This window comes from Bufo gargarizans, chromosome 2 (genome assembly GCF_014858855.1).
Source record: "Bufo gargarizans isolate SCDJY-AF-19 chromosome 2, ASM1485885v1, whole genome shotgun sequence".
Classification (NCBI taxonomy): Eukaryota; Metazoa; Chordata; class Amphibia; order Anura; family Bufonidae; genus Bufo; species Bufo gargarizans.
The window spans coordinates 498,137,577-498,156,199 of record NC_058081.1 but is presented as its reverse complement, the minus strand read 5'-3'; the positions used below and the strand labels follow the sequence as shown (position 1 = coordinate 498,156,199).

Below are 18,623 nucleotides of genomic sequence, written 5' to 3'. Positions count from 1 at the left end.
CAGTAAGGCTTGATTTAAATCATAGTTTTCTACATAAAGACTAATTCTTGCTGGTATAACTTATAATATGCAAGTAGAAGCAGATTTATAGAATAACAACTTTTCATATTAGTTTGATTAGGTTGATTCTGCATTCATAGGTTTGTAGAAGTTAGGATTAAGGTATTTTTCTCAACTCTGTTCATGTTATAAATTTTTTGCTGTGAAGAAGAGGCATGTGATCTCTGCTGAGTCAAATTCAGTTTTGAGAACTGCAAAAGTTAAACCAAGCATCTGTGATAATATCTTGTAGGCAGAGAAACTGCCCAACAATCTTAAAAAAAACCTCTGGAAGAGCATGACATTGTGAATGGATTAATGGAATTTATTTACCCCTAAAATTACACAAATAGAAACATAGGAACATAGAATGTGTCGGCAGATAAGAACCATTTGGCCCATCTAGTCTGCCCAATATACTGAATACTATGGATAGCCCCTGGCCCTATCTTATATGAAGGATGGCCTTATGCCTATCCCATGCATGCTTAAACTCCTTCACTGTATTTGCAGGAAGGCTATTCCATGCATCCACTACTCTCTCAGTAAAGTAATACTTCCTGATATTACTTTTAAACCTTTGCCCCTCTAATTTAAAACTATGTCCTCTTGTAGCAGTTTTTTTCTTTTAAATATTCTCTCCTCTTTTACCTTGTTGATTCCCTTTATGTATTTAAAAGTTTCTATCATATGTATCCCCTCTGTCTCGTCTTTCTTCCAAGCTATACATGTTAAGGTCCTTTAATATTTCCTGGTAAGTTTTAGCCTGCAATCCATGTACTAGTTTAGTAGCTCTTCTCTGAACTCTCTCCAAAGTATCAATATCCTTCTGGAGATATGGTCTCCAGTACTGCGCACAATACTCCAAATGAGGTCTCACTAGTGCTCTGTAGGGCGGCATGAGCACCTCCCTCTTTCTACTGGTAATGCCTCTCCCTATACACCCAAGCATTCTGCTAGCATTTCCTGCTGCTCTATGACATTGTGTGCCTACTTTTTAAGGGTCCATTCACACGTCTGTGTGTGTGTCTTGGGGATCCGCAAAACACGGACATCGGCGATGTGCGTTCCACATTTTGCGGACCGCACATTGCCGGGACGTAATAGAAAATGCCTAATCTTGTCCGCAATTGCGGGCAAGAATAGGACATGTTCTATTTTTTTCGGGAACGGAATTGCAGACCCGGAAGCGCGGGTCCGCAATTTCGGATCCGGGCTAGAAATGAATAGGTCCGCAATTCCGTTCCGCGAACGTGTGAATGGACCCTAAGTCCCTTTCCTCAGATACTGAGGTTAGGACTGTATCACTGATTTTATATTCTGCTCTTGGGTTTTTACGCCCCAGGTGCATTATCTTGCACTTATCAACATTAAATTTTAGTTGCCAGATTTTTGACCATTCCTCTAGTTTTCCTAAGTCCTTTTCCATTTGGTGTATTCCTCCAGGAACATCAACCCTGTTACAAATCTTTGTGTCATCAGCAAAAAGACACACCTTACCATTGAGGCCTTCTGCAATTTCGCTGATAAAGATATTAAACAATATGGGTCCCAGAACAGATCCCTGAGGTACCCCACTGGTAACAAGACCATGGTCTGAATATACTCCATTGACTACAACCCTCTGTTGTCTGTCCCCCAGCCACTGCCTAATCCCTTCAACAATATGGGAGTCCAGCCTTATTCTACATAATAAAAAAAACGAATCTTTATTTCATGATGGAATAACCTTTTGGATGGTAATATTTTCCTCAAAAAGCATTTTATATAAAAAGAAATCTGATTTAAATAAATAAAAAATATATATATATATTTTTTTTTTTTTGGATCATTGATTTTTATCCACCCTGCTTCACAGTAGTAGTGTCCTCTGCCCCCTTCATAGTACAAATCCCCATTGTGCCCACTTTATAGTAGTAATGCCCTCTGTGCCCCTTCATGGTAGTAATGCCCTCTGTGCACTGTGCCCCCTTCACATTGGCAATGCCCATTGTGCCCCCTCTGTTAAAAATAAATATAAATGTACCTACTCACCTTGTCCCGTTCCTGAAGCTCACAGCTCTCTCTGCAGCCCTGTGTGGGCGGAGCTTATGCAGATTTCCGTGCTGCAGGCTCCTCACACACAGGCCGACAGCTGAATGATGGAGCAGGGAGAAGTCTTCCTGCTTCACCATTCAGAGTGCTGCCGGCCTGAAGGAGAGTAGGGGTGCGGGGAGCTGAGTGGTGAGTGACAGGACATCAGCTCCCTGCGCTCCAGCAATGAGCGCTTCCTTCTGTATTGAGTTCTCATCGCTTCTAGGCTCTGGCCCCCTGTGAGAGCCGGCACCGCGGGCGGACTCCCCCTTAGCAGGCCACTGTGCAGGGGTCCGGACAACTGGTAACTGCGGTCTGGATTCGGACTGCCTTCTGCCAGTTCATTACCTTTGTTCTAGTGCTTTCACAGTGCTGTCGATTAGTGTATTGGAGTTAGGCCCCGCCCCTTCCTGGTTTTGTCGGACTGTGTGGTCATGTTAGTGCACATAAAGTGATAAGTCTGTCATCAGCCAAAGATGGAGAGGCAGGGAGGAATTACCTGACTGCGTTCTATAGCAGGATGAGGTGAAGACAACCTTTCCTTAGGAGATTATTAGTGATCGAGCATGCTCGGCCGAACATTGCTCTGCACATGGCGGTACTCAGCCAAACACCTGTTCAGCTCGAGCATCTCGATGACATGGTACTCGGCCGAGTCCTCCCCTCATGGGTCTTGACTGCTACACAGCCAATAAATGTGCAGGTAAGTACTGCCCTCACTGTAATGCCAGTAGCCATGTTGGCTACTGGCATTACAGTGATTGGCCGGCCGGAACGCGTCATTGGGTGCTATATAGCACCCAATGATACATGTTCGGCTCATTCGTAGTCGGGGAGTCCTGAGCATAGGGACAGAGAGTGTAGGAGTGTAAATGAATATTTTTCTTGTACAAAAACGTTTCAGACACCCAAAAGTCCTTTTAAGGACAATTGTGTGTGACAGCAGCAATATATATTTTTAGCGCATCCGGCGCTAAATATCGTGTAATAGGCTGCTGTGGACAGTTAAATTATTTTTGCCACATCTCCTGTTTAAAGCGTGCGCATCCCTAAAATATCAGTGACATCCAGTGTGCCTTTTTCTGTAGACACTGCAAACAGTGACATTACCTGTGGTACCTGTCCTGTATAACGTTTCCTAATCACAAATACCTTTGTAAAAAATGTTGCTCATACACTTCCAAATCCTACGCTACTGTACGTGTGACATACTTTCAAGCATATATCACATTTAAAATGAAGAAGGCGGGGAAGTGGCCGTGATGCCGATGGTGCACGCAGAGGCCGTGGCCCTGGGTGCGGAGAAACTGTGCCTGCTGCCAGAGCACAAGAAAAACAATCATCCACGATACCTAGCTTCATGTCCCAGTTTGCAGGGCGGCGCAACACTCCACTCTTAAAGTCAGACCAGTGCGACCAGGTGGTTGGTTGGATTGCAGCAGATAATGCTTCCAGTCGGTTAAGCACCACCCTGTCTTCCACCAAGTCCAGTCTCAGTAGCCAAGAGTCTGGTCAATACAATCCTCACCCTGATCTTCCTTCCTCCCACCATGTACTGTCTGGCCAAACAAGTGATCCCACACTCTGGTATTCTGAGGACCCCTTTTCATCGCCATTACTTGATTTGGCCCTTTCGCAAAGCACACTTGAAGAGGGACATGAGATCTTGTTCCCTGATTCACAACCCCTTTAGCATCCTACTGTCACAAGAACATAATGGTGGGGAACAGCAATTAGTATTTAATGAGGTGGATGATGATGAGACACAGTTGCCAATGAGTCAACCGCAATTACTGTCTAAAGAGGTTGATGAAGAGTATGAGACACAGTTGTCAATCACTGAGGTTGTGGCTAGGTCAACAAATCAGGAGGATGATCAGAGTGAGGAAGTGGAAGAGGAGGTGGTGGACGGTGAGGTCACTGACCCAACCTAGGAAGGTGGAAAGCAGAGTGAAGACAGCAGTACAGAGGGGGAGGGATCTGCAGCACCACAACAGGCTGAAAGAGGCAGTGGGGGTGCCAAAAGGGAGAAGGCGGGCCACACCAAACAGGCCTGCAACTGTTCCACGGAGCACCCCCTTGCAGAAAACTCCCTTGCCAATGGGGTAGATGTTCCGCAGTATGGAGCTTTTTTGAGGAAAGTGCGGACGACAAAAAAAAATTGGTAGTTTGCAACCTGTGCGAAATGAGCTGGGACGTGAACACTAGCAACCTCACCAGCATGATCCGCCACATGGCATCCAAGCACCGTAATAAGTGGGACGAACGCCTGGGTCCACAATCTGTGTCTGCAGGTCACACCACTGCCTCCTCTTCCCCTATGGTACGTGCTGGCCAATCACCTGTTGAAGGCGCAGGCCTGGATGCCTCCCGCCCTGCACCTAGACCTTCAAGCACCATCAGCGACCACATCTACTCCCGTGTCCCGGCGCAGCGTCCAAATGTCCTTACCCCAGGCTTTTGAACGCAAGCGCAAATACCCAGCCATCCACCCACAGGCCATAGCACTAAATGCGCAGCTTTCCAAATTACTGGCCCTTGAAATGCTGCCACTATTTTCCAAGGTGTGCCGTGCCCGCCTTACATCAACACGTGTCCTGTAACATCATACGTGCCCTGACCAACACAGTTACTGGGAAGGTCCACTTAACCACGGATACATGGACAAGTGCATTTGGCCAGGGACGCTACATTTCCATGACTGCACACTGGGTGAATATTGTGGAGGCCGGGAGCGAGTCGTAACCCTGTGATTGCAAAGGTGCTACCGACTCCAAGGATTGCGGGTTCTACGTCGATCAGGGTTTCCGCCAGCTCCAAACTCCACTTCTCTGCCTCCACTTCCACCTCCCGATTTATCCACGTGCAGCACCAGTCAGTCATCAGTTGGTAGCTGGAAGCAGTGTAGCACTGCAGTGGGGAAGCGGCAACAGGCTGAGCTGAAGCTGATATGCTTAGGAGACAAGCAGCACACCGCCGCAGAGCTGTGGCAGGGGATAAGAGACTAGGCTGAGCTGTGGCTCTCGCCACTTAACCTACAACCAGGCATGGTTGTGTCTGGCAATGGCCGAAACTTGGTGGCGGCTTTGGAGCTTGGCAAGCTCAGACACATCCCATGCCTAGCCCATGTGTTCAACCTTGTGGTTCAGCTGTTTCTCAAAACCTACCCCTATTTGCCTGAGCTACTCTGGTGAAGGTACGCGGCATGTGTGCACATTTCTGCAAGTCATCGACAGCATCAGCCAGTCTGTCAACGCTGCAGCAGCGCTTGAAATTGCCAGCTCACCTGTTGTTGTGCGATGTGAGCACGCGCTGTAACTCCAAGTTCCACATGTTGACCAGGCTTTGTGAGCAGCAGAGTACCGTAGTGGAATACCAGCTGCAACATGGTCGTCGCCTTTCCAGTCAGCTTCCGCTATTCACAAGCAATGAGTGGGCATAGATGCCTGACCTCTGTGAGGTTTTAAGAAACTTTTGAGGAATCAACACAGATGGTGAGCAGCAATAACGCTATTATCATCGTAACTATCCCACTTCTGTGTCTACTCAAACGCTCGCTGCTCACAATTAAGAACGACTCTTTGCATGTGGAAATGGGGGATGACATTTCACAGGGTGATAGCCAGACCACCCTCAGTTCGTCTTCTCAGTGCGAATTGGATGATGATGATGATGAGGAGGAGGAGCAGGAGATGGTTGCCTCCACTACAGAGGGTAGTACCCACGGGAATTTAATTCCATCTGTTCAGCGTGGGTGGGAGGAAGAGGGGAAGAGGATGAGGAGATTGAGAGTGATCCTCCCGACAATAGCGAAGTCTTGCCTGTTGGTACTCTGGCACACATGGCTGACTAAATGTTAGCCTGCCTTTCCCGCTACCCGGGGTTATATGAATTTTAGACAACATGGATTACTGGTTGTTCATCCTTCTTGACCCCCGCTACAAAGAGCACTTCTCATCTCTCATTCATCTGGAGAGGACGAGCAAAACGGTGCAATACCAGAAGATCCTTGTTGAAAAATTGCTCCAAAAATTTCCATCTGACAATGCTGGCGGCAGAGTCTGTAGTTCCTTGGCCAACCGAGGAGCAGAGACAAGGGGAATACACGGCAGTTCCAACAGAGGCAGGGCAACAATCTCCAAAGCCTGGGACAGTTTCATGACACCCCGCCAGCACCCTGACCCTCATGTGCTGCCTAGTGTCACAAGGAGGGAAACATTTTGGAAGATGGTGAAGGAGTACATAGCAGACCGTGTCGGCGTCCTAAATGATCCCTCAGTGCCTTACAACTACTGGGTATCCAAGCTGGACAAGTGGCATGAACTGGCGCTCTACTCCTTGGAGGTGCTGGCCTGCCCTGCCGCCAGTGTTTTGTCTTAGCCGGTATTTAGTGCTGTTGGTGGCATTATAACAGATAAGCTTATCCGCCTGTCAACTGAAAATGCTGACAGGTTGACTTTTTTTTTTTTTTTTAAATGAACAAGGACTGGATTGACCATGACTTCTCTACTCCACCAGAGGAAAGCTGATGAACTTTAAAGGCACTTTAAATGTGTTGTTTATAATGTACTGAATGCACTGTATTCCACCACAAACAAGGGTATATGGTTGAATCTTCCTTTTCTCATCCTCCTTCTCTTCGATCATATCAACACATGCTTATTTGTCGCATATCGCATATATGCCCTTCGCATATAATGTTTTACAGGGTTAGCTCACCTGCAGCCCCTCACCTAAAATCTTTTACAGGGTCAGCTTACCAGCAGGCCCCCGCATATAATTTTTTACAGGGTCAGCTCACCAGCAGGCCTTCACCTAAAATCTTTTACAGGGTCAGATCACCTGCAGGCCCGCACCTAATTATACCTAATCGGTAATTTGCGTGCATGCTGCCTTGCTTGGATGTGGTAGCCGTAGCTGTCTCAAGCTTCCTCTCCATAATTCCCCTGTTACCCATGGTCTACATGGTTTGGGCTGAAAATAACATCAAAAGTTGATAGGCCAGGCATCCGAATGGATCATCGCCATCACAGGGACGTGCGATCAGCCCCAGGTTATCTAGAGTTGCCAAAGCGGCAGCAGGCCCTTGATCCAAATGTTTTTGAGGGTCACCAGCAGGCGATCAATCATAATTTTTTTTAAGGCTGTGTATGATGCCCTCCTTTTTGTGATATACAGGTTGTATCGGAGTGCCTCTTCCTTGTAATTTTTGGCAGCACTTGCACTTTTATACAGGAAAGAATGTTTCCTAACAATTTTCCTCTAAATCAATTTTATCTTCGGTTTTGTGCGTATTACTGTCAGTCTGTAAAAGTGGCGTACTACTCGGACAACATAATTCCCAGCAGCGACCTGGGAGTCCAAGATGCATCCAGACATCCTCCCCATGCTGTTCCAGAACCATTTTGGTGGTGTTTCCATACATTTCTGACCTTTTCCTATGAACCAGGCATGAGCCTGTCCTTTAATATACCATAGTAGGCAGTTCTAGTAACTAGGGGGATTGTCTGCAAATTTACCTTTTTGTGGTGCTTTTGTCACTGTGAGTAGTGTAAATATATATTTTTTTTTTAATTATTCTTTTAAACCCCTTAAAGCAGGCATGTCCAAACTGCGGCCCTCCAGCTGTTGCAAAACTACAACTCCCAGCATGCCCTAATAGCTGTAAGCTATCCAGGCATGCTGGGAGTTGTAGTTTTGCAACAGCTGGAGGGCCGCAGTTTGGACATGCCTGCCTTAAAGGTTGGCATTTATCATGTAGATAAAGTTTTTATACAAGGCTTTTTTAATTTGCATTATACACTGTTTCCAGGGGTTACGATCACCACTGCAAAAGCACATGCGCAGCAGCTCCCGTCCTGGCCACCTCATATATTCGCTGCTTCGTTGGTCGTAAACCCTGGAAATGAGCAGTGTATAATGTATAAATCGGCCAAGAAGGCAATATGGAAAAATCACAACACATTAGTAAGTGCCTTGTATTAAAGGGGTTTCCGGATTTATTTATAAATTTTTTTAAACTTATCCTCTCCTCCTGTCAGTGACGGTCTAACACCCAGAACCCTTCACTGTGAGGTGCATTCTGCACACTGCATTAACTAATTCCAGTACGGGCCTAATTTTGCAAATCTTTTCACTTTATCTGGTAATAACTTTGGAACTCTTTTAGTTATCCAAGCCATTCAGAGATTTTCTCGTGACAAAGTGTACTACATGTTAATGGTAAATTTGTCAATATGTTTTACCTTTTATTTATAAAAAAAAATATAAAAATCCAAAAATGTTAATTTTTAAAAAATTCACTGTTTTCTAAATTTGAATCTCTCTGCTTTTAAGGGCTCATGCACACGAACGTATTTTCTTTCCGTGTCCTGTTTGGTTTCGCACATGGTCCGCCAAAAATTCACTTCAGTGTGTCCGCAAAACAAATGGAAGTTACTCCGTGTGCATTCCGTTTCCATATTTCCATTCCACAAAAAAATAGAACATGTCCTATTATTGTCTGCATTACGGTTAAGGATAGTACTGTTCTATGAAATGCCAGCTGCTCCGTTTCGCAAAATACGGAATGCACACGGATGTTATCCGTATTTCTCGCTCGTTATCATTGGGGGGGACACAGGACCGTGGGTATAGCTTGCTGCTGCCACTAGGTGAGATTAGGCTAAAAAAAAGTTAACACCTCCCCTGCAGGCTATACCTCCTCCACCCAGGAGAGAGCATATCAGTTTTAGCTTGGTGTCCGTAGGAGGCAGACCTCCCTGCCTTAAGCAGGGTGGCTTCTCCGTTTTATTTTTTTTATTTTTCCCTTTTAGGTCTGGGAAACAGTCACCCAGCCTCTGTTATCCTGGGAGCAAGGCCGGTGTCGGAGTCCCTCACCGCTCGACCTCCCCACAGAAGCAAAAGGAGGATCCAGGGCAGCCCTGCTTCCCGCCAGCCAAGGGGTCACTTAGGTCAGCCAACGAAAAAGACCCTCCCGCCATACCAGATTCCTGCCACTCCGGTGCCAGCTGCTGAGGAGGTGACCCTGCTGGAAAAGGTGACCTTGCAGGTCCACTTCGGGAAAGGGAAGAGGATGAAGATGAGGTGAGTAAACGGGACTAGGTAAGTAGGCAGTAAACACCCCCCCCCCCCCCCCTTCACAGGTGGAGTAATTGCACTACCACTGGCTTAACTGTTTGCAGTATTAATTAGCACCTTCCATAGGTAGGGTAATTGCACTACCATTGGATACGGTCCTGACTGTCGCTCTATTCCCTTCCATAGGTGGACTATTGCACTTTCATCAGTCGCTTTGCCATCACAGTGCTTCCTGTTGCATTACCCCCTTCCACAAGTGATCCGCTAACAGGGGGATAACTAAGCATCTTGGGATGGTGCAATTCAACTATGCCGCCTTAGCTCCTTTCACAAGCAGGGCGTGGCAACAGTCGGTACCGGCAGGTGCCCGGTACTATTCATCTAGTGGTATGAGTGCCTCCAGTGGATACGGTGGCTATTTCCACATTGTATCCTTCTTTTCGGTGCTGGTTTGGGGCATGATTATGACACCCTCTTTCTTCTCAGGGGGTTACCTAGCAACACTTATGTGTCCTAGAGACCCATCTCCTTGGGCCTCCACTGTTCCAGTCGGTCATGATATTGTCCTCATCAATACATAGTGTGTACGCCATTGCACATAATATGAGGAGTACGTTCCAGCGAGTTGTGTGTTTCACTGACTCTCTATTCTCTGTATTCTCTATTCTCGTCTTATCTGGGAAAGTGGTTATGCTGGCACTCTGGTTTAGCTACTACAGCGTGTTCTGCTCCACAGGTGCAGATTTTACACTAGTGCTAGAGTTCTTAGTCGCTGCAGTGGGGCATCCCCCTCAGGTAGGGGTTCTACCCTGGCGCTAGCTTTGGCAGTTGCTCCTGTGCAGCGCCCTTCCCAGGTAGGGGGTTTAAGGTTAGCTCTACTTAACTATGTATGGCTTCTACGGGATTTCCTCAGGCCTCCCCTTTAGTTTTGTGCTTACGGGGCAGGCAGTGGCTACTACTGTGGGAGTGGTATTTGTGTTACCACTACATACAATGGTTCCTACTGCACAGCTCCTTCGTCAGGTGGTGGATTTTTCTAGCATTGTATTCGGTGTCCTCTGCGGTGTGGCCCCCTCCTCTGCTGTGGTATGGCGCTAGCAATACAGTTGTGGCTCCCCTTTGCATGGCTTCCTCCTCAGGTTGAGTTTTTACACAGCCACTAAATCCTTGGCTATTTCTGTATAGCGGCAGTCTCAGATGGGGAATGGGATTTAGACCTAGCCTCCTTTTTTTTTTTTTTTCCTCCTTCTTTCTTTTTCCTTCTCTGGCTCGGGGTTTACAGCCAGCCTGCAATCCTTGGTAGCTCCTATGTTACTACTTTCCCCTCATCTGCATTTGCACAGGTATTTGTTTTGTGGCCTTCTATTTCCAGACCCGGCTGGTGGGCTGTGGCGCCTACCACATCCAACCTTCTACAGGGAATCCTTCCCATTGGTCCTGGGTGTGCTAATTGTATCTACACTTATCTCTCTTAAGACATGACTAATGTCTGTCATGTCAGGCCTATGGTGGTCATACTTTTTCACTGCCCATCGTGTGGGTAGACTATGAGACTCCCCACGCCAGACAGAGCGGGGTTGCTATCACGTATTGCCACCGCTCATAAGCGTTTCTTTCCTGGAAAAGAACACCCTTTCTATTTCTTCTTCCTCCTCAAGCTGAATCGTTGCCGCTCTCCCCCTTCTTTCTTCCTGGCCAGTAGCCATGATCAGTACTGCTCTGGAATCCCATCACTTTTTTTTCCTATGTGACCAGTGTTTCTCGGGTTTGGTTGGGGTGTTGGACGTAGTCATCGCACTTCACCCGGCAAGAGTATTTCTATCATCTTGGTCCGGTTCATTTTTCCCCGTCAGGCAGTGTTGCCACTCTGTCAATATATGGTCGCTGACGAGGCTTCCCATCGCCGGTGATCCTCACATCGGCTATTATTCTACCCATCTCCCAGGTACCTGGTTCTTTGGCCTGCGGTTGGGCATGCCTGATTCAGGCGTTTTTTCTCTGTGGTTTATCAACCAGTTTCTCCAGCTGAAGTCTCATCACAAGCCTCTATGCCTCTGGGGGCATTGGTCTACCAATTTACCGCTTCCTAGGGAGCGTTTCTTTTTAGCAGAGGAGGATCCTGCGGTCCTAGAATTTTGGTTCTGCTTCTAGAGTTAAGGCCAGGTACCTGGTTTCGTCAAAACAACCTGGTGGCTTTTCCGTTAGGAACATGACCTCTCTCTGCGATGTCTTCTTTTCCCCTTTTCTTTCTGGGAAGGTGGCATTCCCGGTGGTGGGCTCATCCGCCCAGGTGGATTTCGGCATTGGTAGCGCCTTTCTTGTACGTACATTTTTTTTATTATTTTTTATTATTTTATTTTTTTTCTGGTCATGCATCCACATAAGGCAGTGCTCCGCCCAATACCTTCTTTTTTGCTAAATATATTCGCTGCCTTCCACGTCAACAGACATTGTTTTCCTTCTCCTTTCGCATTCTAGGGAGCGAGCTCTCCATCAGCCATGAGATTCGGGCTCGGAGATTTGCTTGTCCATGATTAGCTCTGTCCACCGTACGGACTCTTGCCTACTTATTCCTGGGGGTCCTTGTAAAGGCTCAGCGGCCTCTAAGGGGACTTTCCAGGTGGATCTGTTTGACAGTTGCTGAGGCATTCCCCTCCCGGGGAAAGGCACCGCCCTGCGGAGTTACGGTACACCCGCGTCCCACGCTCCTGTGTCCCCCAAAGATAACTAGCAAGAAAACAAGATTTTTGCCAACTCACCTGTAAAATCTTTCTCACTGAGTTTTTTCATTGGGGGACACGGCACCCACCCAGTATGGATATTTCCTTTTGACGCTATTGTTTAGTGATGGGTTAGCTAGGTGCGTCCTCAGTTTGATTCGGACCACTGGCGTTTGTTGTGTATTTTTATTCTTCTTGTTTTGTTTTTTTTCTCCTACTGCTTGGACACAAATTGATATGCTCTCTCTTGGCTGGAGGGGGTATAGCCTGCAAGGGAGGAGTTAACAGTTCTAGCCTCCTTCTAGTGGCAGCAGCAAGCTATACCCACGGTCCTGTGTCCCCAAATGAAAACTCAGCGAGAGAGAGATTTTACAAGTGAGTTCACAAAAATCTTTTTTTGCGGACCACAAAATACATACGGTCTTGTGCATGAGCCCTAAGATAGTGATACTTCATTAAATATTCATTAACAGATATTACCCATATGTCTACTTTATGTTGGCATAATTTTGGTAATGTAATTTTTATTTTATTTTTAATTTTAGAAGAAATTTTTGAAATTTTTAAGAATTTCTAGTTAGCTTTTTTAAAGGGAAAACTGTGCTGTGCTTAAAATAGGGTTGCTAGGTATGGTCCGTCTATCTGTTGATAGACCGCATGCTGCGTGCAAGGTCACATTACTGACAGCCAGGGACTGTAAGTAAATGATTAAAGCCAGCTCCTCCCCAGCAGCTTATAACAGTGCCTGGGCTGTGTGCACTTCTCCCTGTCCCTGCGCTTGGCAGACGCTCCCTGACTCAGCAGACTGGGACAATGCAGAGCCGAAGCAGCGCAGACCAGGGAAGGGAGATGTTCAGTCTGCTCAGTGTATAAATGAAAGCAACATGTGGTAAGAGGACCCCTTTGTGCTGCAGGAGATTAACCCTTTACGGGGGAGGGCTCTGGTTACTGACACTTTTGGGGGGCTATTGTTACTGGCTAGCGAGGGCAGGCGGGATTAGCCTCAGGGTGAGGGCAGTGGCGGCCATCTTAACTGAAATTGCAGTTTTATGCAGACTGGTTGCTAAGGGCTGAATCTTATTAAATATGGGGTAAGTCAGTCTAATAGTAACTGATTCTGGAATATCATGTTAGTAACTACATATATGAAAATTGAAATTGGGGTCTAAATGTGACAGTTATCCCTTAAGGACCAGTTCAGTTCTGAAGTCACTTAGTGGGGCTTGCATAATAGAATCAACCCCTAAATGACCCCATTTTAGAAACTACACCTCTCAAACTATTCAAAAACAGGGTTTAGAAATAATGTTAACCCTTTAGGTATTCCATAGGAATTAAATCAAAATAGAGGTGAAAAAAAATAATTAAACTCGCCTCATCCACTTGTTCGCGTTGCCCGGCTCGTCATCTTTTTTCTTCTTTGATGACCTGGGAGGAAAAGGACCTTTGGTGACGTCACTGCGCTCATCACATGGTCCTTTTCTCCCAGGTCCTCAAAGAAGACAAGCCACGCTGCGCGAACAAGTGGATGACCACCGCTCCCATGCTGACGGAAATTTTTTGGGCAGCCCCATAGAAATGAATTAAGGGTGGCTGCGCAGCCGCAGTGCGCCCTGCTCCACTTTCGGTGTAGGTGCAGGTCCGAGATGGGAATACCCCTTTAATGCTAGCAGCCCTTTTAGGTAAGTTACACAGATGATGGATGAAAACATTTGTATCAGTATATCAGTCGCTGTTCTAGATTTATATCAAGCTGGCAGCTCAGGGGGTGTGTCCTGTCTGCTGCAGTTCTCTCCCTATCACAGCTCTGGTGACGGATGGAACTGAGCATGTGTGGCCACTTCAGTGAGGTGGACACAGAAATAACAAAAAAGAAAACAAACAGCAGGTGGCACTATAAAGATAAATATTGAATAACGGTGACCATACAAAATTTTTAATTACATGCAAACTACAAATATGCTCAGATCCAGGTGCTGGTTTGAAAACTTAAATATTTTTATTAGGACATCCCCTTTAAAGTTACCAAGATCTGCGTGTGTTCTTCTAATTTGGTACAATAAGGGTCTACGTCTGGCTTATTTAACCTACTAATGTAACTGCAGTACAAATAAGTGACCATGTATAATCTTTGTTCGTTGAAGGTGAAATGTATATTATGGCGAGAGACGATCACTTGGGAAGCTCTGGAAATGGAGAATGAATATAGGAATAAATGTGGAGTATGCTTATTTCCAACACACAATTATTTAAGGCATAGTTTTTTTTTCTTTTTTAATTGTGTTGTAGCAACCAGTTTTGAGAAAAATGACAATGAAAATTTTAAAAAATCATAAACATTTTAACAGCTTTTAAAACATTTAAACTTTTTCAGTCTTTGTGGCCTATCGAAACACAGTAGTTTGGAAAATTAAGCAGTGGCTAATGTACAATGTTTGTTTAAAGGCAGCAGGCATACAGTATTTTATTTGACGCTAATACGTGCATCGAGCTATAGAATAATTTTATGTTTACATAAATTTTTTATTACACATTATAACGTTATCATTTTTATAGTTTTTTTGCACATTTGTTCAATTTAAAGATCTTTAAAAATCATACGCAGTCATCCTGAATTTAATGTTAATTTTATCATTTTAAATGTTTTTGTTTTTTATAAATTGGCATATTTTTCTGTTGGTTTTAATCTAGTATTTGAGAGTTGAAGCATAACTACACATTACCCCTTAATCAAAAACCAAGTTACTTTTGGATTTTAAATTAAAATAAAAAAATTTAAAACTTCTACCGTACTTACCCTTAAGTAAAAAATTTCTAATAACTTTTTATATTTTTATGTTTATTTTTTATTTTTATTTTTTATTTTGAATAAATCTCCCAGACCACAGCAATTCAGTAGAGAGTATAAATATGAAGGAATGGCAGGACGGGCTAAGGGCACTTCTGCCCAACATAAACATCAACTTTGGTGGGCTGCCCAATGCTTCTTCCCCTTCAAACGCGCACAGTGCACCAACGTCCAACAATGCCACAACTAACAGCCTGAACTGGGACTGCCCGACCAGCTGGATGGATCCCGCCATAATCACAGGTAATCGTTTCTTCCACTTCATTGACATCTCATTCGACGTGCCCCGTCAAGGACATAACAGCCATATAATCGGCATCTGCGGCCAAGTATATGTTGCGTTCATGAAAAAAATACCAGTCGTTAGCTGCAGAACAACTCTCTGGGTCTGGCTGTGTTCATTTTGTATCTATCTTCCTCCACTGCAAAAATGCAAATTACTTTGTTCCCGGAGGTTTTTTTTTTTTTCCTTCAATATTTTACACTAAAATTCAGATCACTTCTATTAAATGAGTAATAAAATTAAAAAAAGTGGGGTTTGCGGGCAAAATTATTTGAACTTTAAAACCATACTCCACATTTGTTCAGTAGGATGAAAGGATTGCTTGTATGTTATATGAATTTTTGCTGTTTTTTTTTTAATTAGTTTTTTTTTTCCTTTACCGTGGGGGAAAACACAGTTTGTTTTTTAAAGTGCTGTGGAATATGTTGGCGCCATATATAGTTTATTTCAGCAGTTCGTTCTATGTAAAATGATATGTTGCTTTATTGTGGTAACTAAGTTTCTGAAAGAGTATGCATCTTTGTCTCTGACGTTGGGTGAGTGGGGATGTGTTCAATTCGGACACACCCCAGTTTAAAGGCTATTGGACAAGCATTTATAGGAAACACTCATTACCGATAATTGGCTTGAGTAATCAAGCTACCGATGAAAGAGCAAGCGCTATTTGGTCAGTATTTCAGGATGAAAGATGCCCTATTATCAGCAGAACATCTCCTTGGAATCTGCTGCCAACGATGACCAATAGAACTGAATACGGGAGGAACGAGTGCGGCAGCAATCGTTCCTCCCACATGCAGTTTGCATTGGCCTCTGGAATCAGGCCGGTGCAAATGAGCGCAGTGTAATACAGCCTTTAGTATGTGTTTTTTCAGGTTTATATTTTGTGTATTTATTTTTTACTGGTAACTATTGAACTAAATTAAGAAACTTAATATAACTGCATGGTTTTCCACGATTTTATCAATTTTCTTTTCTTTTCTTAAATAGGAATTCCATCATCCACCGGAAATGGTTTAGAACCTCTGCAAGATGACAATCCACCACACTGGTTAAAATCACTGCAAGCCCTGACAGAAATGGACGGCCCCAGCAGCTCTATACCTCCCCACCACCCTCATAACAATCTGTTCAGCACACAGATACCCCTACACAGAGCAAATTGGAGCCCATACCCTCCCCCAACAAACCCTGCCAGTTTCCACTCTCCTCCCCCAGGCTTTCAGACAGCCTTCAGACCACCAACCAAAACCCCCACAGATCTACTACAGAGCTCAGCCCTGGACCGTCATTGAAAATATAAAGGGACACTTTAGAAATTTGGGGAATTCTTTCCCCACCAATTTCAAATGTCAAAATCAAATCCTCAGTGTTTCCTTCTCATACAATGCTTCTCCAGAATTCTCAAAGAGTCTTGGTTACAAGGGGCTCCAACAACCCCCTAACCCCCACCCATGCATTTACAAAATTGACAACCAACGAAGCGAGATTCCGCCATTTCTTGCAGTGCTGAAGTTCATTTGCTGAGGTGACTAGTTTATTTACATCCGAAAGCACCAACAAGTTTCCTGAACCACTAAAGAGAGAGAGAGAGAGAGAGAGATGGAAATAAAAATCAAATATAACTTTAAAAAGGAAAAAAAAAAAATGCAAATCGAGAAATCATTGGTCTGCTGCATGAGAATGTTGTTTGTTTTTTTTCTCTAAAAAATAAAGCTTTAATTTAAAAAAAAAAGTGATTTAACAGCTCTGAGATCTTAGCTAGTTACAAGTAGCAGAAATAATTTTAAGAAATAAAATTAGGGATGATGAATAGAAACCTAACTTGATCAGTAATTTAAAAGTTATTGTGGGGAAAGCACCATGAAAATTAAATGCCATTTAACTTGTTGGATTTTATTTTTGGTCAAGGTTTTGTAAATCGGTAGCGTCTGATGGAACACACCATTTCATGCTTTACTTTGTTCAGGACCAAAGCGAGCTGGATTTACAAATTATATATGTATATTCGATCCCCTCCGGCATTGAAGGGGTTGAGACAAAGCTAACAATTTTTGGCAACTTATTGTCCATAGTAGCTAATTATTAAAAAAAAAGTTTTTTTTTCCATATAAGCGGATTGTAATGTTTGCCATATACAATGGTGCTTTCCAAGACGTGAGCAGCAGCAGGCCATAGTAAAAATTGGGCACGTTTTGCATTTCAATTAAAAAGAATCCATGATATGTTCAGCTTCAGGAAAACTAAATTTCATGATAGCCTTTTTTGAGTATTCTCTCTTGATCAGTGCAAACTTGATTATTTCATTTATTCTTTGTTATTTGAAGATCTGTGAAGGTGTTGGTGTAATTGCTTTCTGGTGTCGAGTCACTCTTGGTCTTCTCGGAACAACTCCAGATAATCCCGTAAGGTTCCAGTCATCATGAATATATATATATATGCTGCTTCCCTAGACCTGTGTTTTGTTTGCACATAAGTGGATTTGCTGCCTTCTTCCTACCTGATTTTTTTTTTTTTTAGGAATTTGGAAAAGGTAGCTATTTTTCTTCAGAAAAAAAAAACCCAAATATTTGGTTTTGATCTTTTATCACATCCTGGAGTTCAGCGTCCAACAGTTTCAGCATCATCAAGGATGATGGAAATCACTTGCAGGTCTTTCGACCCATCTCCTGAATTTGTATAACTTTTCTGGCGTTATTATCTGCAGTATTGAAAAAGATTGAGAAGAGGAGAAGTCTTTAAGAGAGGGGGGAAAATAAATATGACAAATTAAAACATGGTTATAACCTGACGCTAAAACTAAACCAAGAAAATGTACCTCTGTCTTCAGAATAAAAACTAAAATCTTAAATAAAACAGAAAACTTGATGATAAATCAGTTTGGAATTCCTTTTTTGTAAATGGGAGCAGAACTTAAGGGGTTGGGCCCCATCCAGACATTTGACATATTGATGGGTTATGCCATGAATGTCTGATAGGTGCAGGTCTCACCTTTGAGACCTGATCCTATCTCAAGAACTTGGACCCATCATTGAGAGGATGCTGCGCATGCGTGGCTTTCTCCATTTACTGTTATGGGACTTCCAAAAATATACAAGCGAGTGTACTTGGCTATTTTCAGAAGGCCCATAGGGGTGAACAGAGAGGATGCCATACATCTTTTAATGGCAGGGCCCCGATCTTGAGGTAGGAGTGGGACCTACACCTATGATACATTTATGGCATATGCTGTCGATAGCCATATATGTCCAGATGGGATAACCTCTGTTTTTTGGAGTTTAAATGTGAACCCCAGCCCGTTGTACCTGTTGAAAAGAATTACTCGCATGCTCCCCACTGCTACTTTCTGGGTCCCTGGCTCCCCTCACTAGTCTTCCATTCCCCGTCCTGTAAACATACGGATAGGGTCATGTTCGCTGCTGCAGCCAATGGCTGGCCTCAGAGTTGATGAATAACATGCTGCTTGGGGAGACTTAACCGCTAAGGCCAGTCATTGAGTGCAACAGCACACGTGAACCCACTTGTCCAGAACTTTACAGGATGGAGTCAGAACAGATCGGAGCAGGTGAGTGGTTTTTTTTTA

General features: G+C 44.2%; 1 protein-coding gene across 10 annotated transcripts in view; it reads left to right on the top strand.

The window, feature by feature from the left end:
• The window catches only part of CNOT4 (CCR4-NOT transcription complex subunit 4), an 87,461-nt gene extending 69,546 nt beyond the window's left edge, over positions 1-17,915 (top strand). For 7 of the 10 annotated variants that reach the window (XM_044281220.1, XM_044281219.1, XM_044281225.1 and 4 more), the window contains 2 exons: positions 14,794-15,003; positions 16,031-17,915. In XM_044281220.1, coding sequence (XP_044137155.1) covers positions 14,794-15,003; positions 16,031-16,335 — 515 coding nt within the window. In that variant the 3' untranslated portion in view covers positions 16,336-17,915. The remainder of the gene's footprint in view (positions 1-14,793; positions 15,004-16,030) is intronic. The other 3 variants (XM_044281227.1, XM_044281226.1, XM_044281223.1) reach the window with 1 other exon arrangement.
• The last annotated feature ends 708 nt before the right edge of the window (positions 17,916-18,623 follow it).